The sequence below is a fragment of the Trematomus bernacchii genome, unplaced genomic scaffold (genome assembly GCF_902827165.1).
Source record: "Trematomus bernacchii unplaced genomic scaffold, fTreBer1.1, whole genome shotgun sequence".
Taxonomy (NCBI): Eukaryota; Metazoa; Chordata; class Actinopteri; order Perciformes; family Nototheniidae; genus Trematomus; species Trematomus bernacchii.
The window spans coordinates 2,517,459-2,544,392 of record NW_022987910.1 but is presented as its reverse complement, the minus strand read 5'-3'; the positions used below and the strand labels follow the sequence as shown (position 1 = coordinate 2,544,392).

Here is a 26,934-nt window from a genome sequence, read left to right as displayed (position 1 = left end):
AGATGCTGAACATCAGGTCAGTGCCATCAAGACAGAGTCAACTGCTCTATTGATAAAGTCAACAGCGGTTCTGAGGAAAGTTTGAATGAGACAGTGTTACGTTTTTTAATGTGTACCATCTGACAGGTTCAACTGCCAATATAATCATAGAGTGGGAGACACTACCAATATCCAAAGATGTGCATGCACTTTGAGTTTACAAGTTATCGTTTCCCACAAATTAATGACATTAAAAAATAACTAAAACTTTGTTAAGCAATGAGACATATCCTTTGATTAATGACAAAGCTATCTGATTTTAGAAATCTGCTTCAAAAAAAGAAAATCCCAATAATCTCAGAATTTCTGGGCATAAAGCAAAATAAATGCAATAATGGTGATGATAAAGCAAGGCAGGCAGCACAGCAGGCTCCTGTACTCCTATTTTATGTTGACTCCTATGTTGGATGAGAAAGAGAGAGTAAAATGATGTTCAAGAAATGCAAGTTTCATAAAGTGGGGATTAAGCAGGTCATGGACCCTGGATAAACGTACAATTCAAAACATTTCTAAAAAAAATCTGCTAAACTCATCATCATGACAGATCATATTTTGGAAACACAATGTTTATCCCTCTGATATTTCTACAGACATGTCCATGATAAAAAGTGCCTATTCAAGGTACAGAATCCTTTTAACCCAAAACCTAATCAGGACTGAAACAAGGCCCCACCATTTGCAATGTGACTGGATAAAAACAGAAAGAAATACATTACAGTTTATAACACACAATTCATGCCCAAAGGGGATACGTCACCGTCGAAACAGTCTGTTATCTTGATCAAAAGTATTGATTCCTCTAGGCTTGAATATTGTTGAAAGCATTCATGTTAGTCAACAGAAACATTAATGAAATATAGGTTAAACAACTCAACAGCATAAAACAGGTCTAATTGTAAGACATTTGATATTTTACCTTAAAGGAAAACTTCGACCAATTCCAGCTTAACGTAGTACATTCTCTGTTACTTCACTGGGTGACATAACTCCATGATGTGTCTGTTCTGTTCTGCAACACAGAAATGTGTAATGTAGACAGGATTTTGGCATAGGAGGAGGAAAAGCGGAAAAATAAAGTCACTTTATAATCTGTGCCAAAAAGAAATTGATGTTCTAAGCTAATTTTCTCCAAATAAATTAAATCAGGGAAGTACAACTAATTTCAAAATTCCGACTGACCATGTGACCATGACTCAGCAGCCATTTAAAAACCGTTAGGATTATCATTTTAAAAGTTGAAATCTTAATTTTCTGATTATGATAATCACGATGCTTTTAAATAACTGGTTTTTTTTAAGCTTGTGAATACCACAACAGCCTCTAAACAATGCATGGCACTGTATGATAAAGCTCAGTGGAATTTTATAGAAATTATAGAGAGAGGGGGTCAGGGGGAGGGATAGAAGGGAGTAAAACAGAAAGAGGCAGGGAAACACGGAGAGAGAGAGAGAGAGAGAGAGCAGTGCAGATTAAGACGTGTTTCTGTGTAAACTATTCCGGCTATATGCAGAGTCAGTCCAGGAAACAGAGGTAGCAGCGCGTCGAGCACACCGTATCTCCAAGATGATGGACACCAACCGGTGATGACTAGATGTTTCCAGAGATATAAATCCTTGTTTGATCTGGATTCGTCTGCCTAAAGTAACCGTGAAGTCGGCTGGAAATGAACTCTGAAGGTGCATATCGGTCTCAGAGCATTCATGATACGGGTGTTCGCTTCTCCTCCTTTCTCATCCACATGAAAAGTTTGACTGGAGCTGGCTGAAGGGAGGCTACCTGTCTTTTGCTTTTTTAGTCTGAGTAGTAAAGCAACTGGACTTCACAGGACACCGAGGTAAGTGGTGCGCTTTTTTTTTGTTGATGCTCTTTTTTTTGCTGAACATCTGATTTATCGCACTTTCTTTTATTCCAGTGGTGAAGATATTGAAATTCTTTTTTGACTTACTATGTTTAGGCTTAATATGTATTTAAAAGCCAATTCCTCTTTAAACATTTCATTTTCAGGACTTCATCAACTCCTCTAATTGCTCTGGGAGAGGAACAGGTGACGCCATAATAGCTTTTAAACCAATTGTGCACCTGGAGGGCTGCAAAACCCTGGCACGAGTTTTACACATTTCTCGTGTGCTTTTTGATACAATCCAACGGCTGATCATTGCTGACAGACTAAAGGAGAAGTTTGTTTTGGAATATAAACTAATCACATGGATGTTAAATGTCCGAAGGTTTGAGGGTAGACAACAACACCATGATAGAGGTGCGTTTTACCACTATACGCTCGCCACAGGACAGTGGACATTCTCCATTTCTGTTCATTTTAACCCCTCGTGTGTGTGTGTGTGTGTGTGTGTGTGTGTGTGTGTGTGTGTGTGTGTGTGTGTGTGTGTGTGTGTGTGTGTGTGTGTGTGTGTGTGTGCGCGCAGATTGTTGTAACCGCAATTGCGTCGCAACTGTGCAACATGTTGTCAAGGTCGTCTTGCTAGCTTCAGTGGTAAACATTAAAACTCTCACCCCAGTAATTATACTTATTACATATTTATATACCATGCAATGTGAATAGTTCATTGTCTATTCTGAGGAAGTGTTGTTACACAAGTTGCAATTTTTAACATGAAAGGGCAGAAATTACCCATTTGAGTAAATTTGAGTCTGAATAACGAGCTCTCTTTCACCAGTCATTACATAACAGTGACGGATTAAATGAACGTTGATAATAATACTCTAGGCCTACTGGCGAGTGGCGACAGCACCATATTCGTGGAAATAGGGGTACGGGGTTCAAATGAGTATAAACATTGGTGGTACACAAGGAACAACAGTGGAATTCTGCTTCATATTGGCCTGCTTAAAGCTGCTGTTAGTCGAATTATTTTAAAGTATCACTAACATGGTCCCCTTGAGCAATTTCATCCACTGTTTCACAATGACTACTGGAAATCTACTGAAGGGGTGGAGAGTCCAGTAGTATGTGAAATAAACAAGATGAATGTGAGGAGTGAGAAGAAAGTACTCTTAGAAAGGAAGAGAAAGAGGACAATAAGGAATAATTTAAAGTAGGGAAAAACAGATTTTGATTCATATAATTTATCTCCATATATTGTATAATGTGACAGTCTTTGTTAGGGCTTAAGTGTTGCTTTACTAATATCAGTTGCAGTTAATTCGAATCTCCATACCATTATACAACGAATACAGTGGTATAAAGGTATCAAATCAGAAAATATGCTGGCTTTTCCTTAGACTTATTAACAGGGACTGTCATAAGCCTAAAATCAATCTCCCATGCAGGAACAGCCTCTAAATGGTTAAGGCATGTAAGCTTTATTGATGCCTTTTTTACCCTAGTTTAAGTGACTTAGTTGACCATGATGTCAATATAGCTTATTAAGAGTGTCTTAATCATGCTTTGGTTCTGTTTACAAGCAATGCATAGATTAGCTCAGAAATGTTTTGTTGCAAATGCATTCAAGAACCTGGATATTGCCTATTACGTATTGGTGGAAAAGTCTGTATGATCCTATGGACTGAGAGTTGGGTTTTAGTAGTGTCATTGATTGTTGTTGCATGCTTGATAATTTCTTTACGTTTTTTCTTGATTTTCTCTGTAAGGGAGTTTTTTCAGAATGCAGTGTTCAAGTGAGGACTTATTTGATAATTGACCGGTTTTTGAAACATGCGCTGTTGGGTGTTTTGTGGACCCCACTTTAGCTGTCGCATGTCTTACTGTAGCTCCAAAAATTCAGCCAGGTATAGGTAACTTTCAAGAGTTGGTGAGGTATAGATCTCCCAGTGAGTCCAACCCAGGTTGGATGTAGAACTCAACTCCGACAACATGCGACTAAAAGTGGATGAGCAAGCCCTAAAAAATAAAGGTACTAGTACATATTCCAACTAGTGTTTTGTTTTTCCTATATACAATTTAACGGTGAAACTCTTTCCCTTATGTATATATCTATTTTATTATGCCTTAATATTTAAGTCCAAAACGTTTTTTTTAACAAATATCAGTCGCACTTGTTGTCCAGCCAAAAAAAAAGGTGCAGAAATGTAGTTGAGGTTGCAATAAATTCTAGTGATGAAAAGCCCAGCTCTATTTAATGGCACAATCAGATCTTCCTTTGATGAACAGAAGCAACGATCCCATTTTTTGTGTTCCATTCACTTCTCTTCCATCAACTCAACTGGTATGTGGAAATTGAAGAGAAGATCACTGACAACAGTAAACATGAGAGCCCATTATCTCTGCTGTCAGTATTCCTAGGATTCTGACACATATTTTCACGCGGTTTACAAAATCTTTCCCCAATAATGGTGAGTAATTATGGCTTTAAAAAGCAATGGAAGTTTACCATAATAATCTTATAGCAAATCAACCTATTTTCTGTATCATGTCAGGCTTAAAGGTCCCATGTCATGCTTTTCCGGTTATTACCCGTCCCCTTGTGTGTTATGAAGGTTTGTATGCATGTAAACGGTCTGCAAAGTCACAAACCCTCAAAGTACACCCTGTAGCGAGTAAAACTCTAACACAGAAAAGACCTGTCTATGCTGCCCCAGAACGCCTCATTGGAGATTTCTCTTTTCCATTTTTTTCTTCTTGGGTATAGTGACGTATTTGGGTACCGCGGAGCCGTTACGTTAAGTCCGCGGATTGGTCCCTTCCTCACACACACACACACACACACACACACACTCAATCTTTTCTCAGCTGCAGCTCCGCGGATTTCTCAGCCTGAGATGGCGGGACACGGCGAGGCTGTGAGTCTGTGTGTGAGCACACACACAAACTTACAGCCAGGCTGCGGGTGTGTGTGTGTGCTCGGGCTGGTTTCGGGCTGGGTTTCGCTGTGTCTCGCTGTCTCGCAGACGGCCACTGGGCTCACAGGGAGGGGGGGGGGCAGGAGCTCCAACAAGCCGTTTAGGACAGAGAGTGAATACACATACTATACAGAGATGCTGTATGAGAAACCAATGTGAGTTTGGAAAATTGCACAATATAAATCTATTTTAGTATACCTCAACAATGGAATTATGATCTGTAGAAATGGCCATGACACTTCAAAACCCGGGTTTATGCTTCATAACAGTCGGTCACATGCTGTCAATTACCGATCGAACAACAAAACAAAGTATGTAGTTGTGAAATGTATGAAGGCTGAGCTCAGTTTTTCATACTGTGGCTAAAAATTGTTAACTGGAAACGAAAACCTATTGTTCTGAAAAAGGGCACACGTCATCTGTGTTATTACAATGTTTAGTTGTATTATAAGTCTTATGATCTCCAGAACACATACAGGGACTATTGTTTGTGTGTCTGTCTCCCCTCTGCTGGCTGCTGCAGACATGTTTCTGTTTTGAGCTGAGGATGAGAAGTGGGTCACATGCTTGAATTATCCATTTGCAGGGTTGCATGCATCAGTGCCAAGAAATTGCATTACGTGGGAGACTCCTTAGCAGAAGGAGACATAGAGACGTTTCTGGAGGATGGAGGTGGGAAATGAGCAAGGACGCGCACAGGGGAATGGACGCAGTGACGCTGCAGCCGGAAAGCCCCGCACCTCTCCCTGCAACAGCCTGAAGGTATACACAAACATGTGGAATAATGTAGCTCCAGCTGACTCATGTTTCTCTTTTATATGCTGTGCGTGGAAGGGATCACATGCTGTCTTAGTTCGTATGCTACATAACCAAATTACAGTCTAACAAGCCACTTCCACAAGGATGATGTGTGTCCTTGAGGGTGACTGTTTTAAACCTGAGGCATTCGTAGGATGCCACGGGAAATTAAGCATGCTTCTATTCAACAGTACACTTTAGGTTATCTAATACAAAGGGCTTTGCACTAATTTGACACATTTGCAAGTTTACACAAGGCACTAGAAAGTAACTTATGTAATATGCAGAATAAGGGTGTTATGCGGTCTTAACATATAGGCAAATCTTTTATTTAAATGGTAATGTTACTTGTTGGAGCAGTGCTGTTGATAGTTTGGGACACACAGGTCATTGTTCACTCCCTGTAAGAGCTAAATATGTGAAGTCTAGTTTTACTCTACTGGATTTATTATTGCTGCTACTACATTCGTTTATTGATGGAAAATGTGTTGACTGATCAGGGCCAACTAGTCTATCAAACTGTGGCATATGGTAACAAATAAATACTTCCACAATACATTCCAGCATGAGTGCAACCTACACATTTGCCTCTGAACTGTATTTATATGCGTTTCCTGCAAGTTTTTTTAATTTCTGAATACTCAAAATATATACATACTAGCTATCATCAGTTTGCGAACCCCCTGTCGTGATTATTTGTTAACAGGAAATCCATCTATTGGCACTTGTGTTGTTAGCACTTTAATATAGAGCCTTGCCTTCTGCCAATTGAATTCTAGGAGAAAGTGAGGCTGTACAGTGCTGATGCTTTCTTTGTAGATTTGCAGAATTAAGTACGTTTTATTTACTTACAAATTAATGAGACACAAGGTAGTTGTACATGTTTAGTAATCACAAAACAACATTTTCCATCACCTTTATTGATGATTGTCAACGTCATTACATTTTGGACCTTGTAAAAGTGGTTGATAAAACAATTTCACTTGAGTGTTAAACAGCAGATTGAGCTTGCTCAGTTGTTCTTAGCACTTCAAGGACTTCTCCTGTTTGCTTAAAAGGCTCACAAAATGACCGGTGATAAAAACCAATGTCCATTAAGAAGCTAGCTATTGTGGAGCTTTTGATCACCTATACTGTATCAGCAAATAAAACATATTTTTTAATATATCTGTAACGTCAAGCACATTGGAAAAGGATTTGAGTAAGAATCATCAATCTTTTAATAGATACATGTTGACAAATGACATGTCCTAAGCAATAACATGCACCATTGCATTATTCAATACACTCTGTAGCAGCATCCATTACTTTTATTTTAATTGTGTTACTGATACACAATTTTTATTATGTACCATTATTTGTTAATTATCAGTTGTGACTAGAATGTCAGATTCTGAATACCTACATGTTGAATTGTAGAGCACTTTAAACATATCAGAATAAAGGATAATACAATTTTAGTAAACACTTTCTAAAATAACCAATTTAAAAGGGAAGCTAAATAATGTGCCACCGCCTCTGTATTATGTTTAGCTGTTAAAATGGTAGCTTAATTAACTGTTTTCAATAGAAAGATCTCACATCTCCTCTAATATCTTATCTGAAAAAAAATCCATCTGCCATCCCTATTTGAACCTTATTTATTTATCCGGCAACACCACACCAAACATCCTAACAGGTTTAACCCTTAGATGCACGAGTGACTGGACCCTACACTCTTCCATAAGTGGGTCAAAAAGGACCCGTATTGGAATAATATGTGTTTTTATGCCATTTTTGTCATTTTGGTTAAGAAAAATCATTTGTATAATATTTAGTATTTAGTATTTTTGGTTCACACTAGAAATATTTTATATTTAATTTTTCACTATTTATAATTTTAGACATTTTTTTAACATATTGAAAAAAAACGTTTTGAACATATTGATGCAAAGATCTCCGCTATTCTGAGACCCTCACAGTATTCCAGTCCCTTTTCAAAACTCATCTCTTCTCCTCTTGTCTACTCATAGCCCACCCCCCATCAATCCATGCCGGTTTATCAAGTTTGATAGTCCTATACCCCCCACCCTAACCTTCCCTTATATTGTAAAGCGATTTTGAGTCCTTGAAAAGCCCTATACAAATATAATGTATTATTATTATTATTATTATACTGACAGGTATCAGATCTTGCTGTGTAAAATAATCTTCCGGAGAGGTGTCACTTGTGATGTAGTCTGTGTGGTCTACAGTGAATGTATTCCTGACAGCCACAGGTGATAAGAATCAAAGGTTCCCATAGTATTCCATCGAAAATGCATGCGGGTCATCTTTGACCCACTTATGGAAGCTTGGGGTAGTAATACAAAAACTACAATTTCTTAAAATGTATCAAATGTCAATTTAAAATTTGAATGGCATGATATCCAAAACATGTTTTTTGAGGAATAGCTGGAATATGAAATGATAACAATTTTTAATTACAAAGATACTTCAAGAAAACCACCTCACCGGGTCAAAAAAGACCCACTTGTGAAAGCTTGGGGTAGTAATACAAAAACTACAATTTCTTGAAATGTATTACATTTAAAATTTGAATGGCATGATATCCAAAACATGTTTTTGAGGAATAGCTGGAATATTAAATGATAAAAACATGTAATTACAAAGATACTTCAAGAAAACCACCTCACCGGGTCAAAAAAGACCCACTTATGCATCTAAGGGTTAAGTACAATCTAAAGCTGATTGCTTTGTGTTCTTGGAGATTTTGGGTCATGCAGAGAAAATAACTCTTGAATTAGGCAAATGTAAGCTAATGGCTTTCTACTTCAGCCACTTGCTTTTTTACATTAAAGGTAGGGTAGGTAAGTTTGAGAAACCGGCTCGAGATACACTTTTTGTTATATCCATGGAATGCTCTTAACATCCTGATAGCAATGAATATCTTAAGTGCTTTGACAAAAAATCCATTAAAAGATGTCATCTGTGGAAGCTGTAATACTGTAAAAAGTACGCCCAATCATTTTAGCCGGCCCGGCTAAAATAACTGGATGGCCTACCTGCCTGTCAGCCTTCCATCTGTGCACAAACTTATCTCGTGCCCTCATTGGTCATGTGCGCGTTCGTGTGTGTTGGAGGAGGGGCTCTATAAGGAAGTGGCAGATTTTCTCCGGTTGTGTATTTTCAAATTCTAGCGATCTCGAGCCGGTTTCTCAAACTTACCTACCCTACCTTTAATACTACGAGTGTGTCCTCTTGTTGCCATAGTGAACATTTCACAATGGTTAACAAGGTTTCTTTCTCAGAAAATGAGGCAGAACATAATGTGAATCTTATAAATAGACCACCTCAGGCTTTTCTTCTTTCTCTTTTATTTCTTCTACCTCAAACAACCTTCTAAAAAATAAAACGAGATCAGACACTTTGTTGCTTTTTCCCCACATGAAAGTGATGTGAGACAATGGTGTTCAAGCAGCTTATCACAACAGAGACTGCAGTGGCAGGACAGACTTGTGTTTTCTTCTCAGAATTGTTTGGGTTCCTGATCGGCTGGGGCATGGCACAGCCCGCTTTAACTCTAGTATTGTGCTCAATGTTAGTCTCTTTTTTTTTGTTAATTCATCCACTAAGACTGGAACGTTAGTGCTACAATATCCCAGGTTTTGTTTTAATTCTAATTTCTTATTTCTGTCTGGCTTTAAATGCCATCTCAGTACTCCTGTAATTGCTTCTTATCACCTTGTGTATTTAATGATAAATAATTTGTTCTACTTTTCGTCATCACTTTGACAAATAAAATTGGTTGAATGACATCAAAAGCTCAGAACAAAAGCGGGTCGCAGTTCATGAGGAAATGTTTAAAGAGTCTTAATGTGTATCCCTTTTGAGTGATTAGTAATCCCAATGAGGCCACTGCTCATTTGGCACTTTGAAAAAACGAATTAAAATAACAGAATGAAAATGTCACAATTCATCCCATTGTTGCAATTCTCAATATGGGCAAGCAGTTTCTAAAAAAACGTAAGCCATTTATCATCAATTTATTTTGGTTTAATTGTGATTTTTCTCGATGATGACTTCCAACCAGCAGTTTGTTAGCTTAGCTTAGCTTAGCACAAATACTGGAAACGTGATCAAACAACTAGCTTGGCTCTGATCAAAGGCAACATCATTGTATTTCTGTCAACATTTTTTAACAGGCTGACATGTTATTGTTGTCCCAGCCATAGCATGCCAAGAGGTCGCAGGGCATGAGTAAAATAAATGTCATCTGTCATCAGAGAACAGAGGTTGAAACAAAAAGTATCTTTCAGATTTAAATGATTATATTCCAACATGCGTCTCTAATGAACTTGTTACCACAGGCAACACTAGAAACTAGGTGAACAGCTTGAGTCAACTCAATCATATTGAACAAAAACAGCACTACATTATACCTTAGAATGTAAAACCAACTTATCTCCTACTGATAAACATATGGAGGAAAGCAACCACTGGATTGTTACAATCTTATTTAGATAGATTTGTATGTTAGTTTCTTTACCGTTAACCTTTTTACCACACTAAAACGAGTATGCACGCTTGCTTGCAGGTCAATACCCCGAGGAAATGCACATGTGATGAGTTACTTTCGTTAATACCCCGCAGCTTGCACTGGTGGTGGGCATGATCTCAACTTTGTTTGCATAGATCCCATTCTATTATTTCAATGGACACTTTGTAAGAGGAGAGGAACAAGCATAAGAGAAGGTGTTACTCTTAATCTCACAACTGTTGTGAAGCATGTAAGAGAGGCTCCTGCTCAGAGCTTCTCTCTCTCTCCCTAACTTTGCTAATGTGGTTTTATCAGCACTGGTAGTATAGTCAGCTGCTTCCTATTCAACACTATGGTCAAAAGGTGAATCTGCATCCTAATGCTGATAACTTGCACTTTTTGAGTGATTTTGTTGGGACATGGTATTGGATAATAATCCCTCCAGCCATTGTTCTGTCTATGAACATGTATGTCTCTGCCAGATCATGTGTGTAATGTGACTCTCATGTGTGCTGCTTCTCTCACGTCAGTACTGAAGAACCAGAAAATAGACTAGGGCAGTATACACTAACCATTACCAGGGCCACAAACTATTACTTATATTCAAGCACTAAGGGGAAATTATTATCACACTTAAGCTATTAAACAAAGATTTTGTTCTTCTTCTCTCTGACCTCTGCGTGAAACCACTGTCATTTTGCCCGCAAGGCAAATTGCATGAAAGGAGCGAGCCGTTTTTTGTAGTGGATATAGAGTGTCAATTCATATAGTAAAATAAATATAGACAAACATATTTTTGTGACCATGTTCTCACCACACATATGCATACATGTGCAGGCTGAAGTAACAAACCATTGTTGTGTACATGAGAAGCTTTTATGTACTTTTCTAGTACATATTCAAATAGTAATTTTACCTACAAAATGTGACTTTGTACGTTTCCCATAAGCATTGCTTTATGAACTGACCACTTCTAGACTGTATCAAGCATTTAGATGTATGGTCATTTATATCAAGTCAAAGTAAAGTTTCTTATTTATTTAATATTAGCCCAAATTCATCCATCTATTGAGTAATTGCTCTTTATGTTTATTATTGATGTTTAGTTACAATTAGTTTTGCCACAAGGTAAGATCTTCCAAATGAATCCTCAATTTACAGCCCAAAGAAAGTCAGTCAACCATTTCTCAACCAAAACAGGAAGAATATTGCGCTTTTATTTCAAGGTAGCTACTTAATCAACAATCATAGCAATTTGCACTTATTTCCCCAATAGAGTAAATTATGCAACGAACAAAGTTACTGTGGGAAACACAATTAGTTTGTCCTGTGTTGTTTGTGTTTGAGACTATGTGTAAAACAGAAAGCGATGCAATTGTCTCTGACCCTAACCCGTCAACAATAATACAATTTGGATATGCTGGGGTGGAGGGGAGTTGAAAGGTGGTCTGTTTCCCCTTAAACATTTTTTTTTCATTTTATAATGAGATTTATTTTGTCTAATTTAATATCCTTCTCAGTGAAACAAACGACATAAGTAAAAATATAGTTCCGAGTAGATTTTGGGACTACTTTGATGTTAACAAGGAAACTGAATTTGCGTGGTGTTGTGGACCTCTGTCATTATATGAGTTTAATAAATTGGCTTTGGTCCTAACTGTGAGCATCGTTGATCTGAGTCCAGTCACTATTGGAGTCAGCTCACTGCTCTTTGGTCTCATTGTAGCACAAATAAAAACTATCAAGGAGGACACAACTTTATGGGGATTGCTTCTCTGTCTCTGCTAGGTTTCTATTTATATCGTGCACTTTTGACTTATTTTATTCTCTACATCTAGCTGTGTGCTAGTCCGTCCTACATGCACCTTCCCTTGTCAATCCAAACATTGATCCATTTGTCTATCTGGCTGTATTCATTGAAATATATGCCAAAATCTGACCTACCCTTTGTGTTCATCTCCTATCATCCCCTCCCACTACTTAAGCCTCAATTTATCAGACCACATTATTTCTGATCCTGATAGAGAGGCTGGCACGTGTTAATGAATGCACGTCAGACCAGTGGAAGTAGGGTAATGAGCCGAGTTCATGCAGAGGAGCAACTGAAGAGATACCACTCAAGGGCTTCTTTTTTGTGTATAGCAAGTTAACAGATAGCAAGTGTACACCACACTATGATACTTTTATAATTAGATTAAAACACTGCTTGTATTAATTGTAATGCCTTTCTTCGTGTCTTTCTCTCTCCCTTTCTCATCCTACTCTCTTCTCCCAGATGTTTCTGGTGGCTTTGTCCTTTGCTTATTTTGCAAAGGCTCTGACGGGGAGCTACATGAAGAGCACAATAACTCAGCTGGAGAGGCGCTTTGACATCCCCAGTTACCTAATAGGTGTCATTGACGGGAGCTTCGAGGTTGGTGAGTAGGCCTGACACAGTCACTGCTGTTATTTTGTTGTCCAGTTCGCAGTCTCCGCATCACGGGCCCGCCTCCCTTCTCTTTTTCTGTCTTTGGTACAAATGAATGGGTCACAGAGGTCATCATCAAGCTGCAGATAAAGGATTCATCAGGCTTCCAAGAAGAGGACGTGTGTGTGTGTGTGTGTGTGTGTGTGTGTGTGTGTGTGTGTGTGTGTGTGTGTGTGTGTGTGTGTGTGTGTGTGTGTGTGTGTGTGTGTGTGTGTGTGTGTGTGTGTGTGTGTGTGTGTGTGTGCACGTGCGTGCACGTGCGTGCGCGCGTGCAGGCCTATCGCGATAATCAATAAATTGACTTGTCGTACGATAAATAAAAATGGACTCGATAACTTTTCTGAGCTCGATAAATTGCCGTTTACATGTGTGTTTGTTTACATAAGGATGTGACCAGCATTTTAGCCCGGCGGCTGTGGCTGCCAGCCCGGCCGCGCTGTGAGGGGAGGGGCTCACACACAGCCCATGACACAGCCAGGTCAGGACACTCCGCGTGCAGCAGTGTAGCAGCCAAATTAATAATATAGAGACAAGCAGGAGACAACGTGTGACTTACGGACCGTCTACACAGCAGCGTTAAAAACATCTTGAAATGCTTCTGCCCATTCACTTTGAATGGGGTGACGTCACTTTCCCTCACTTTTCGCCGAACTGCATTGTGGGCAGGCGAGCGGAGATTTTCAGGATTTTCAGGATTCAAAGTTGAGCAATGTTCAACTTTTGAGGCTGAGGTGGAAGCGTCAGCCAATCAAATCCCGTGTACGCAAATCTGACAGTTCAAGCTCTAGCCAATCAAATGGCGTGTATGCTGGGAGAGACATACCGCAGGTCATTTCCTCATATTCCAAAAAATGGAGGAGAAATTAGCGGTAGGGAATCACCCGGTGCTTTATGACCAGTCCCTATTTACCTACCGGGATATAAACCGGAGGAGCCAGGCATGGAGGGAGGTGGCAGCATGGATGTATAATAAGAACTGGATACAGCGTGGGAGGCGGGGCCTCATTCATTCCTATGAGAGTTGCTCATTCGCGCATGATGATAAAATGGCCCAACTTTTGAGAGAGCGAAACGTCACAGATTACCCGGCATGCCTGAGAAGTACCCGTATGTGCGCTCATAGCGCATGCGCAACTTTAACCATGCCCCCCAAAATGCTCGTTCACATCAAGCACGTCAATTCGCGTACACGTAACAGCACCGCACGTTCATGACAGCATGTGGTTTGTTATGATAGATTTGATATTAACGAGGCGGCAGTTAGCAGCTAGCGGTTAGCTAGTAATTATGCTAATTTACACATCAATCGTTATGTACTTTTATATTACGCTGTAACAGGATCTAGTGATATCCAAGCAACAGAGCTTCATTTAGCATGAAAGAATTATTGCACTGTATATATATGTATATATATATGTATATGTATATATATATATATATATATATATATATATGTGTATATATATACAGTGCAATAAGCTTCTTAGTGCAATAAAAAGCTACAGTGACGTTAATCTACGTCGGTAATATTAACTTTATTTAATACAACATTTACGGTACAAGATTTAATCATACAGCCCATGTAGTATAATATTTTACAAATGATGAATTACAGCAAACATGTGCAATATATCCATTATTACAGCTCCGTGGGCTGGCAGTAAGGCGATATGGGTCCGTTCTTATTGTACATCCATGGGTAAAGATAAACGCATGTACTAGTGCTGAACACGTAACATCAACGTGCCGGGCGGCGCGGTCCCGTGGGTTAGATGCGCGTTCATAATGCAGAGGGAAATAACTCTCAGAATAACGTTATTAGCACATTTTTACAACTTGAGGAACGAATGTTTTTAATAAGGGCTATACAAGTGTTCATACTGGGTAGTTTATTTAGTTTAAAAAAAATTATCCAACGATTTACAGACCACTCTTTCCCCATGTAAGTCAATGGGAAAAAGTGTTTCCGGGCCTGGCAACCAAAAGGAAGTGTAGTACCGCCGTTTGGCCAGCACGAATATTTTCATCAGAGTCCGGCGCACTTCCTGGGGGCTTGGGTGGCAGAGACAGTGGTATGATTTTGCCTGTTTGGGGAGTTTATATCCAGTTTACTTCAAACTTTTTTGCTTCTTATGTCGGGGGCGGGAGATTCATGTGATTGGTTGTTGGTGCCTTGCTCGCAAAAAATCCCCAAGCTTCAGATACGCCCACCTCCAAGATTTTTTTAACGCTGCTGTGTGGACGGTCCGTCTGCTTTGCTGTGTGCAGACATTTAGATAAATTATCAGATTTACCCTTTATTTGCACAATATTTCAAACAAATTGTTTCCACACCAGGGGATGTTGGTTCTTAGGGACACACATTTGATCATTACAAGATGTGGTACATGGTAAAAAATGAAGAGAAAACACAATAAACAAAGCAATTTTCCGAATTACAGTTTATGGCCAATATTTTCATCCAATTTAAGAAGAAGAAGAATTGGGAGGGATGAAACCCTCTTTAATGGTCACACATGCAGAGCACACAGTGTTCTCTGCTTTTAACCCATCCTAGTACCAGGATTCTAGTACTAAGAGCAGTGGGCAGCTATTGTACAGCGCCCGGGGAGTAATGGGAGTGGGGGGGTGGGGGGGTTGTCCGGCGCCTTGCTCAAGGCACTCAAGGCACTCAAGGCACTCCTCCCAGATACTTCATCAATATCGATGTTAAAATTGCTCATTACTAAGATATTTGCTTGTCAGAATTGCCAAGAATATGTGATTTTGAAACAATTACTCAAGAAAGAGTGAGTCATATGTTGAGTCAGATTGTACTTTTTCTAATGCTAATTTCTGGTTTTCAGGTACCACTTGTCCTGTGGGCTGTTGTGTTAACTATAACAAGTTGGACAAAACATAGTATCGGAGTTTGATTTGAATTATTCAAGCCAACCACAAGTTTGATTTTGCTTGCGAGATGATCTGGCTTGCAGCACAAGTCCACAACTACTAATCATACTGTACGTAACCTTGATGACATTATGCAAAGGGCCTGTTATAAATTACACAAAGCTTGCAGTAAGACCCAAAGAGATATGATTCATCCAAGATAAAAGTCGTCCTGCACTAATAGCCATTGTACATGGGTTTGGGCCCATGGTGACATAAAAGTAGTGAAAAATAATTAACATTTGACTACAATAACATTATGGCGGATTGTAAAACCTGCTTTCACTCTGATTGAGGTGGGGCATATCTGCCGGACAATCTCCCTTCATTCATATCTCTCCATCTCTACGTCTCCTGTGAAAGTTGCATCTCTCACGTGGCCAAGGCAACAAGCTTTTTCTATAGGACTGTTGCCAGGGTAACATAGAGGCAAAGCAGGGCATTGTGAAGAGGAAGGGAAACGGGAGGAGAACAGAGCAGGTAGAAGACAAAGGGTGAGAAGAGAGAAATAAAAGATGCTTAAAGAAGAGGAAAGACAGTATAGAGAGCTAATCATGGATAATGAGCACAGCTGATTGGAGCTAGCTGTTATGAACAAAAAAGTGAAAAAAAGAACATGAACACAATTAAATGTTTTACTGGAAAGAAATAAATCTCCTGTTTTACTCTGGGAAAGTACAAACCTCATGTAGTGAATTACATGCAGAATACTAGGTAAGATACAAGCACTACTTAGAATTCCTTATACCCACAAAACAAGGTTGATAAGGTTTCACATTCACATATACTTATAACTATTGACATGTTCTAAGTGCTGCTCTGTCTTTGCCTCTCTCTCTCTCTCTCTCTCTCTCTCACACGCACATGACAACAGCTGAAGGATTGTTGGAGGGTCTGACGTCATCCCATCAAATTAGCCTTTTACCACAAGGCTTAAGTTTATCTTTCTAGGCCAGTTTTCCATCTTGTTATTACAACAAAGTTACCACGTTGCCCATAATAGATGAAATGTGCTCAAAGGTGACCATAGAGAAATGGTCATGTTCCCACCCAGCATTGTTTAATATTCATGCCACCACATGCTCCAGATAATAAGATATATTTTATAGATAATGTATCACGTGTGATGACCCTTATCTGTTTTTCAAACTATGGACATGCACAAAAATGTCCAGTCATTTGAAATGTGCATGCAGAAGACAGAAGTCCTCCAACATAAGACACATCAAAGTGTTTGTGTATATTGTTATAATTATGTGAATTTGCGGTATGTAATGGGTATTATACTGGCTAGAACATTTAAGGAAAAATAACAGTTTTAGATATATGTATGTTTTTTTTTTTGCTTTTCCATTGTGTTTCTGTATCTTGTGTTGCTAGAGAAAGCATTTTAAAGCACTTATATATACTGTATATATTTACAAATGTACGTTTCATTTTATTACATCACATTTTGAAACAAGAGCATACAGAGCCAGAGGCTTGATTACACACAGTGTCACAAAAATCAGTATGAATCAAATGCAATAAATCAACTTTTTTTGCTCAAAGCCTTGCATTTCTTTTCATTTTCATGCTGTGGAGATGTAAGTACTGTAGCACTCTGAACCTCTTGTATTTCTGGCTGCCTCTGTCCTCCCAGGTAACCTGTTGGTGATAGCTTTTGTCAGTTACTTTGGTGCCAAGCTCCATCGACCAAAGATCATCGCAGTAGGTTGCGTCCTGATGTCTATTGGCACCTTCATCATCGCTCTGCCTCACTTCATCATTGGACGGTGAGTCTAAGATATGATAAACAAATTCCATCATTTTTTTCAATAATATAATTATATAATATAATATATTAGCACTGTTATTTGTCAGCCTCTCAAATAATTGTTCAGCCTCTCTACTGTACAGTAGGTCGAATATTCTTGCTGTTCCAATGCAGGCTTCACTTTTTACTTTTTTAAGTTACTTATGAATTCTCTTTTCTGCCGGATTCAAAAATGGTATCCTATAACCAAGTAGAATGAGTATTTCACCCCTGTCAGCTGTATTTTGAACCGTTCCATTTGTATTTTGCTTACAGCTACCAATATGAAACATCTGTGAGGTGGGTAGTGAATTCAACACTGAACCCCTCTCCTTGTCCAGTGGGCTCACCGGCAGACTTAGCTCAAGATAGAAAACTGTCTCATGTGCCAGCCACAGGTGAGCACTTATACACATACAGACTAGTGTCCACAAGTACACTTGGCTGATTACCCTTATATTATTTTCCTTGCCCTCCAGGTTGTGAAGGCGACTCAAACCTGTCAATGTGGATCTATGTGCTCCTTGGAAATGTCTTGAGGGGGATTGGAGAGACACCTGTTCAGCCTCTTGGGATCTCTTATATAGATGATTTTGCTTCTGAGGAAAATGCTGCGCTATATGTTGGTAAGAAAAACCTCCCTCCAGTGGAAAAGATATACTTGAAAAAGTAAACACCCTTTATCATTGATGATATTCAACGTAAGCTGCAGAAGGAAATATCTTAAATACCACCAGAAATAAGCAATAAACAGAGGTGTTTAAAAACTTGGCAGTGACGTGCGGTGAGGTTCATGGCTGGTGAGGCACTGACTCACTGAGTCAGATTTACAAATATTATATTTTGACCTTAATCGAAATATTCGGTTATTTTCAAAAGCTTTTTTAGTCTGATGCTTCGATTCATTTTAAACAGACCGTTCAACAAAAGGATACCCAAAATCTAAATATTGGATTGTTCTTTCATTTTCATTACACATGTGGTCTTACCTTGACTTGAAGATGAAGTCCATGCTATCCTTCTGGACAACAATCTCTATTACTTTTTTGTAAAAGTCCTCCTTATCTTCCTCTAGTTTCAAAACAAAAGTCTAGTTTGTTGTTTGCTCTACCGTCTCTGCGTAGAATAACAGTAGCAACAAGAACCTGTGGGCTCACGTGCGCCCCCTTCAGTGCGGCAGAGGTTATGGCTGCCTCTCCTGGTACTTTTTTCATTGCCGTTGTATGATGAGACCAGCGAGCCTAAATATCATATATACGTGAAATAAGTTATTTAGAGACTATGGATGGTGAGGATAAATGTAATAAAGGGATCTACAAACATTACATTGGTGACCTACAGTGAGATGGTAACAGGCATGCGCTTCGGGCCCGCTTTCCAGACAGTTTCTGTGGGGTGACGCATTCTGAGGTGAGGCAGATCTCATCTGTGCCTCACCTCACCCCACAGTAACTGGCTTGAGTGCGCTCACAAAATAAGTGCCCGCGCTAAATTAGTGCCCATGCTCCAGCAAGTTACTGTGGGCTTACGAGAGGCAGAGCACGTCCCTGCCTCACTTCTCATCGCTCCCGTAGCGGAGCTCGGCAAATTTGCTGATTTTGACTATAAAAAGCGATTGGAATCATACATAAATCACACTTACAACACAGATCAGTGGAGAAATTTTTATTATTATTACTATTTCGTTTTTCTTTAGTTGTTTTTCCGTTACATTGGAGTATGACAGGTGAGGCTCTGCCTCCCCTGACTGCACGTCGCTGAAACTTGGGTAACATTTTGTAGACCAAACAACCATTATTGATCCATGAAGCTGCTAGTCACAGCTAATAGGTCCTCACTTCACGTTAGTTTTGTAGGCAATATATATATTTCCCAAGAAAACTGGCAACACAGCACACTGCTGAAACACCCTAGAACAAATGAATGCCCAAACTAAAAAAACTCATAAGTTTCCTTGTGTTCATTCACAATTTTCTACCAGACAAGATCTGAATTCTCTCTGGAGTTCCACAGGGGTAGATCCTTGGACCATTGCTTTTTAATCCGTTCTTGATCCGACCAAGTAATGTCATAAGAAATCAGAACAAACCCTGTCATTTATATGCAGACTAAACAAAGATGCTAGCCTTATTGACAGCCTGATAGAATTGATTTTAAACTTAGATTGTTGGATGACAAAAAAATATATGATATAATATATAATATAACAAAACATATTCTTGAATGTCCCAAAAAAACGTCCTACATAGTCCACAAAACTATCAGCAGTGTTGCTCTTAGTACATTAGACTGTCATTTCTGAGTAAGTCTTCTTACTCAGATAAGGGGGTAAATCCCTTGGGTGTTTTCCAAAACATTTCACTTGTTAGACACTTTTATCCAAAGCGACTTACATACACTCAATACTGTGGGCAATCCCCACAGGAGCAACTTGGGGTGAAGTGTCTTGCCCAGGGACACAATGACATGCTGACTGCAGTGGGGATGGAACCAGTGCTCTCCTGATCAGAAGATCAGCGCACTAGCCCTCTGAGCCTGTATGTTAAATGTGTTGAGTGTATCAGTTGTTAGTACAGATATTTAGACTCCTAACCATTTTGTGTGTTGTGTGTCTCTTGTTGTGTGTTTGCTGTTTCCTAGGCTGTGTGCAGACCATTTCCGTCGTTGGACCTGTGTTCGGCTACCTGTTGGGCTCCCTTTGTGCCAAAATCTATGTGGACATTGGATTTGTAAAAATGGGTGGGTTTAATCACGAGTATATGTCTAGGTCTCTTAAGGCCAGAATTTGCGGTCCGTCTAGACAGACTTGATGTCATTAACTTCTCACCATGGACTCACAAAGAGCTCATGTGAACATTGGAAACCATATGTTATCTGAACACTGAAATAAAAAGCCTCACATGGAGGTTTGTAGTGGGTACTCATTTGTTCTGTTTGAGCGGTCAGTAAGTGCAAACAGGCATGCATTATTGCACACTTGATAGCTTGGGTTAGCTGGGATCTTTTTAAAATTCTTTATCATTGAAGTTCTTTTTTTTCATTGGTTTATTACCTGTTTTTTATTACAGTTTACTTTATTATTTTTTATGTGGCTGTTTACATCCCCTTTTCAACTGTTTCTTCATACTTGTTCCTTCTTTTCTGCTACTTTTCTATTTTCCTGTTTGCTGCACTCTATTTGATTGTAGCTTAGTTCTTCCTAACCCTCGTCATGCTTTGTTCATTAGCTAATTGATGCTAATCCTGTACACCTGTTCTGAGTCCTTGGGGCATACATATGACGCTGGTGATATCTGATAATACCATGCCTCAGTTTTATGAATAAAAGGACCTCTCGTTGAAGCAGACATTTTGATTTCAATTTGGTTTTACCAATAAGATTGCCTATGGCTCTCTTCTACTCAAATGTCAAAGGAATTCATGAAAATTCATGAAAACCTATTCAGCGAACATTTATTGTATTCCTATCGAGGAAGCACCGGGTACACCAGTGTAGTGTAACCTAACAATAAAAAAGATGATATCCAAATGTGTGAAACCCTGAATATTCAGTGGCTTTCCATAACTTAATATGGTCACTAATATTACAGTGTCTCGACCTTCTATGGATTATTAAAATACAAACACACAGAAGAAACCGCTCTCTGAGATGCTTCTAAGATGTAAAGAAAACCTCTGTTTTGCCTTCTTGGAAAAGCTGCCGTCAGTTCTCAATAGGCTCACTTTTTGCATTTTGTATTTGGTTATTCAGTCAACTAGAGGGATTCAAGCAGGCTTTAGATACCCTTAAAAAGAATGTATCAAAAACTGCCAGCTATATTATAAAATGATCAAGATGAACCTTACAGGATCTTTGTTGAACCATAAGTGTATCACTGAGCATTGATTACATCTCATCCTCTGTCTCCCAACACAGAAACTATCACCATCACCCCATCAGATGCCCGCTGGGTGGGGGCCTGGTGGCTGGGCTACCTCATAGCAGGGGTCATCACTCTGCTCTCTGCCATCCCATTCTGGTTTCTGCCTCGTTCCCTGCACATACCCGGGGCCCAGGGCTCAGAGAAGTGCACACCGGAGCAGACAAGTTTCATTAAAGACCCTCATAGTGGGAAGCACAAGTATCCTGCAGACCAAAATACTACTTTCATAGAGATGGCCAAAGGTAAGTATCAACCAAGAGCGATTAGTTTATCTATAATCCTGCTGATAAACAGACAGACAAACCAAAAAACAAGAAAAAAACTTAACCTACTCTACAGAGGTGATTTTAAATGTTCAGCGCTTTAGATTCCCTGAATGGTCTCTTTGTTCATACATATTAATGGATTGACTGTTTTATAAGTGTAAAGCCCCTAAATGATTAATGAGCTGTAGAAATAAATGGCTGAAAACATTTACACTACACATTTCTACAAAGAAAATCACAACACTTCACCATATTAATAAAATAACAATAATATACTAGTTATAGGAGCTTGAAATAGAGAAATATTTCCAAGTTGATTTAAAACTTGATTTAACTTGCATTATTTATATCCATGTTTACATGCTAGAAGTCTTTTTACTGCCTTTCTTTTTGTAGCTGTATAGATTGATACAAACAGCAGGATGTGAATTGTTTTGGCTCCTTGCCCACCCACACCTAAAAACATCCACAGTATTTCTTGTTCCCCAAATTCCACAGGTTACCTTTTGATTTGTTAAGTCACTAGTACATACTGCAACTTTCAAATCCAAAACTTAAATGATGTCCTACTGTCACACGTGCCCCATGTAGTCAGAAACTTGATTCCATAGCACTTATCAGAAAGTGTTACAGTCATTTCTTACTATTACATTTTGCATATTAAACATTTTCAATATTTCGATTTCTCTGCAGACTTTATTCCATCCCTGCGAACTCTACTGGGAAACCCTGTGTACTTGATCTACCTGTGTGTGTCAATCATCCAGCTGAACTCCCTCATCGGCATGGTAACCTACAAGCCCAAGTACATCGAGCAGCACTTCAGGCAGTCGGCATCAAAGGCCAACTTTCTCATGGGTACATGCAAAGTGCTCAGCATATGAAATGAAATATCTAATGATGGTGATAACGTAAGATGAAAGTCTTTATGTTTATGTGGTCTCATCAAAGGAGGTGTCTGCATGACCTAGACTTGCTGCATATGAAAGAGAATGCAATATTATTGACCAGAGCAAATTACATGATGAAAGACCATGCCTTCACATTGATGTCAAATGAAGGTATGAGAAAGAGACTGAAAAAATAAAAAGCAGGCCTCTACTTTGATCAAGGCAACTGGAATTGTGTAGTCCTGTTTCCTCCTCTGTATTAGCAAGAAGGAAAGATGATAGCCACCTTTGAAACAATAATCAATCATATACTCTGTATTTGTTTAAATCCAGATTTATCATTGAAAGCAACATTTCATTTCAGTGAGAATGTATCTAGCATGCTGCTGATTCTCTTGATCTTAGGTGTGATTAATATCCCAGCTGTGGCACTGGGGATGTTTTCTGGAGGTTTACTGATGAAGAGGCTGAAGCTGAACATCATGGGCGCAGCCAGGTTTGCCTTCGGCACATCTCTGATCGGATACATCCTGTCGCTGTTCTTCTTTGCAATGAGCTGCGAGAATGCCAAGGTAGCCGGAGTGACCCTTCCATACATCAGGTTAGTCATGGGAAATGATTTTGTATGTCGGAGATAGTGTTTTCAAAGTACAAATATAATATTACAATTTGAGCAACAATACACATGAATGTTATTGATCTAATAGACAGGTAATCAATTACCATAACTTGAATGCGCTTCATGAGTTTCAAATAAATAACGATTATCTCTTAAAGATACATTTTTATTTCAAGTCCCTCATGATGTCTGCCCTAATAATTCATTTCCTTTGTATTGTACTTTCTCTCACTCTCTCCTTTCCAGCTTGGATAGCATATCTTATGATACACACTCAGTGTTCGCAGCATGCAACTCAGACTGCTTTTGTTCAGCAAGCGACTGGGACCCAGTCTGTGGAGAGAACGGCATCACATATGTTTCTCCCTGTCTCGCTGGCTGCGCCAGCTCTTCTGGCTCAGGGAAAAACACAGTAAGTGGACAAGGTACTTAAACTGTAATACGGAAATGTCATTTCTGGTGTGAAAAACCATAGTATTGTGCTGGATTCACAGCACAATATGGTACATGCCTAAACAGGAACATGATGTATAGTCAAATACATTTTTGTTGCCATGAAGTTTTGTTTGAATATAAAGGTTACGGTCCGATCCGGGGACCATCACCACTCCTGTGTAAAGTGCAGGGATTCAAAACAAAAACGAAACATTGGCTATGTTTCAAGCTTATAACTGAGAGGGTTATACATATATCACTCTATGCTTTTTTGCTTTTGAATTTATTTACTTTCCACTTAATAAAGTCAGATTTGTTTCCAATTAAATGTTCTTAGATCCCATAATCGAATGAGTGCTAACAAAGTAGTCACATCATCCTTATGCGCCTGGTTGGCTTTAATGTTTAAAAAAAAATATATTATTAGATAGATCAGCCGTATATGTGAAAGTTTGTATATACAGTATATACAGTATATGATTCTCTATCCACATTTGATAAATAAATCCCCACCATACATGTCTCTCCAGGTGTTCTCCAGGTGTAGCTGTGTCGGAGTGGCTGGTAACTTTACGGCCAGCGCGGGGCAGTGCCCTGAGAAGGACGACTGTGACAGGATGTTCCCGTATTTCCTGGCTCTCTCTGTCATCACTTCCTTTATCATCTCCCTTGGGGGCACACCAGGCTACATGTTTCTCATAAGGTCAGATTTCAATTATAAAAATCATGAAAATATGTAGAAAGAAATAGGAGAAAAGTCATGGTATATTCTGTCAAAAACATAATGAAAAATCACAGTATGGTATGACTAAAATGCATAGATATTAGGCATTGATATATACAGTTGACCTCTTGAGTTAGACAAAAATCTAGAATTCAGTTATTTTACAACCCAGTTCAAACGCTGCAACGAAGATGGAAGGCAAGAAGACTTGACATGTAACAGAAAGCATATTTATTTTCAAGATTAATTAAGAACCAGCAAGCAGCGAACACAGACAGAGACCCCTAGTGGAGGGGAGGGGGTTGTAACAGTTAGCAACAGGTGTTTTAATGATATGATATTAATGATCTTCTGGCTCCATACATGTGCACTTAGCTAAGGGATTTGAGAACACCTGGAATAATAGGGCCCGAAAATAGGGTCATAAAAAATCATAATATAAAATGGCATTAATATGGCACAAAGCATGTATCATAGTTTGCCATTAAAGAAACATAGTAAGACATTGTATGAATACAGAAGGCACAGTAAAGTATGAGTCATAATAAATGTCATGAAATATAGTGCTGTATTCCAAAACAATTTCATAAAAAGTTCATAAAGCAATGCTTTTGCTGTTGGCTAAAGTTATCGATAACGATACACAAATCTGTAGTTTACTATGGATGTGAGATCAACAATAAACGTTTTCTTTATGTGTGCACTGTTACTGTGCTGCCATCAATCCTATACTGGTCCCCTACATTGTCACCAAAACTTGAGATCCCCTGGACTAGAAGATAGATTATTCTGCAACACAGCCCTCACTGCTGGTTAACACTCCACTCAACACAGAGACACTGTTCCCTTCATATGACACGCACACACTCTTACACACACTTACACAATTTCCTTAAGCCATATCATCTGATCCTGTTGAACTGCACTGGCCTCACTGAACATAAATTGTTGTTAATGTCATGTACTAATGTACTTTCAACCCAGTGCCATACAATGAATGTATCCCTTCATCATGAAATAGTGATGCAACATGCATGGTTTATATTCTTAGGGTGTCCGAACTTGAGGTTTCTACTCTTTTCATTAAATTAAATTAAGAGTAAGACAGGTTACTGAGTTAATCTATAATGGGCTGTTTTTTTCTAAATAGTCGACAATTTTTTTTGATGCAGGTGCATCAAACCACAGCTGAAATCCCTGGCGTTAGGTTTCCACGCTTTGGCAACTCGTACCCTAGGTAAGTCCGCTTAAAATACATCCTCTCTTGAGCTGGTCTAAGACGCAAACCATGAAAATGTGTTAGCATCGGTTTGAATCCTTATTCCATTTTTCTTTACAATGTTTCCTGCTCACAGCGGGGATCCCAGCACCCATCTACTTTGGAGCAATCATTGACACCACATGTCTTAAATGGGGTCAGAAGAGGTGTGGAGGTTTAGGAGCCTGTCGAATCTACAACACCACTGCATACAGGTAGTACACTCAGTTGAAGTTCTGCGATTCTTTTTTTGTATGTATTGTATTTTTCAGGCTGAGACTTTTTATATTATTTTGCAAAGAAAAACAACATGACATTTTAAACTGATTCGGACAAAAACAAAAACACTGAGCCCCTTGATATTGCCAAGATGGAAAATGATGAACCAACTTTGAAATTATAGAAACTGTGTTGCAATGCTTGCTTCGCTTTAAAAATCATTAAAAGAAAACAATCCTTATAATTCCAGAAAGGTCCTAAGAAGTGTCACGTTTTTTATTTTGCTTCAGGAAGTAATCATGTGATGTGTAAATCTTAACTTCTCAGGATAGCATACCTTGGTCTGACTCTGAGCCTACGGTCTATCTCCTTCATTATTTGCATCCCGGGCTTCATTCTGCTCAGTCGGCAGCTGAAGAAGGAGGAAAGAAATGCCGTCCATGGAGCACTGGCCAACGGCGGAACAGAGCTGGAAGCACTCAGGAAGGAAGAGTTTGTTGTTTCTAATTCTGACCAATCACAACAAACGGCAGACAACAGCACAGACAGGGAGACACGGCTGTGACAGAACTGACCCGACTTGTCTCCTACACACACACTCACAAAACATCACACACACACACACACACACACACACACACACACACACACACACACACACACACACACACACACACACACACACACACACACACACACACACACGTATGTATTTAAAGGGGACCTATCATGCAAAATGCACTTTTGTACGTCTTTTATACATGAATATGTGTCCCCGGTGTTCCAGGGAACTCACCAAGTGTCAGAAAACACAACCCTCTCTATTTTCCTCCATACCCAAATCTCTAAAAAAGGGGCTGCTACGGATCGGATAAAAACTGATCCAGATTTGAACACTGTCCTGACGTCAGGACGGTGGCGCTACGGCTATTGGGCCAACTCCACCAATCAGGAGGAGACAGCCACGGCCATTGCCGTTCGAAAGCGCTGGAGACGCTGTAGTACATATGCCAGGCCTGTAGGTGGTGCTGTTCTCACTGAATCTGCCCTTGCAAAAACAGAGCTAAAAAAATTCAAATTGAGCGAAATGAGGCATGGCTAAAATGCATGATCTGTTTGGTATTTTGAAAAAAAAAAGTATAAATATGCCTTATATAGGTATGGTCCTACACTATATTATTCAAATATAGCATGATAGGTCCACTTTAAGAATACATTTACACCTACAGTATG

General features: G+C 39.2%; 1 protein-coding gene across 1 annotated transcript; it reads left to right on the top strand.

Moving 5' to 3' along the window:
- The first annotated feature begins 1,751 nt into the window (after positions 1 to 1,751).
- LOC117470418 (solute carrier organic anion transporter family member 1C1-like) lies at positions 1,752 to 26,291 on the top strand. The gene is made up of 15 exons (XM_034115191.1): positions 1,752 to 1,873; positions 5,444 to 5,619; positions 12,450 to 12,591; positions 17,215 to 17,347; positions 17,644 to 17,765; positions 17,847 to 17,993; positions 20,008 to 20,106; positions 21,284 to 21,532; positions 22,250 to 22,414; positions 22,852 to 23,047; positions 23,312 to 23,477; positions 24,031 to 24,203; positions 25,397 to 25,461; positions 25,580 to 25,697; positions 26,029 to 26,291. Exons 2-15 carry the CDS (start codon positions 5,524 to 5,526, stop codon positions 26,264 to 26,266), a joined length of 2,109 nt encoding a protein of 702 aa, XP_033971082.1. The 5' UTR covers positions 1,752 to 1,873; positions 5,444 to 5,523; the 3' UTR covers positions 26,267 to 26,291.
- The last annotated feature ends 643 nt before the right edge of the window (positions 26,292 to 26,934 follow it).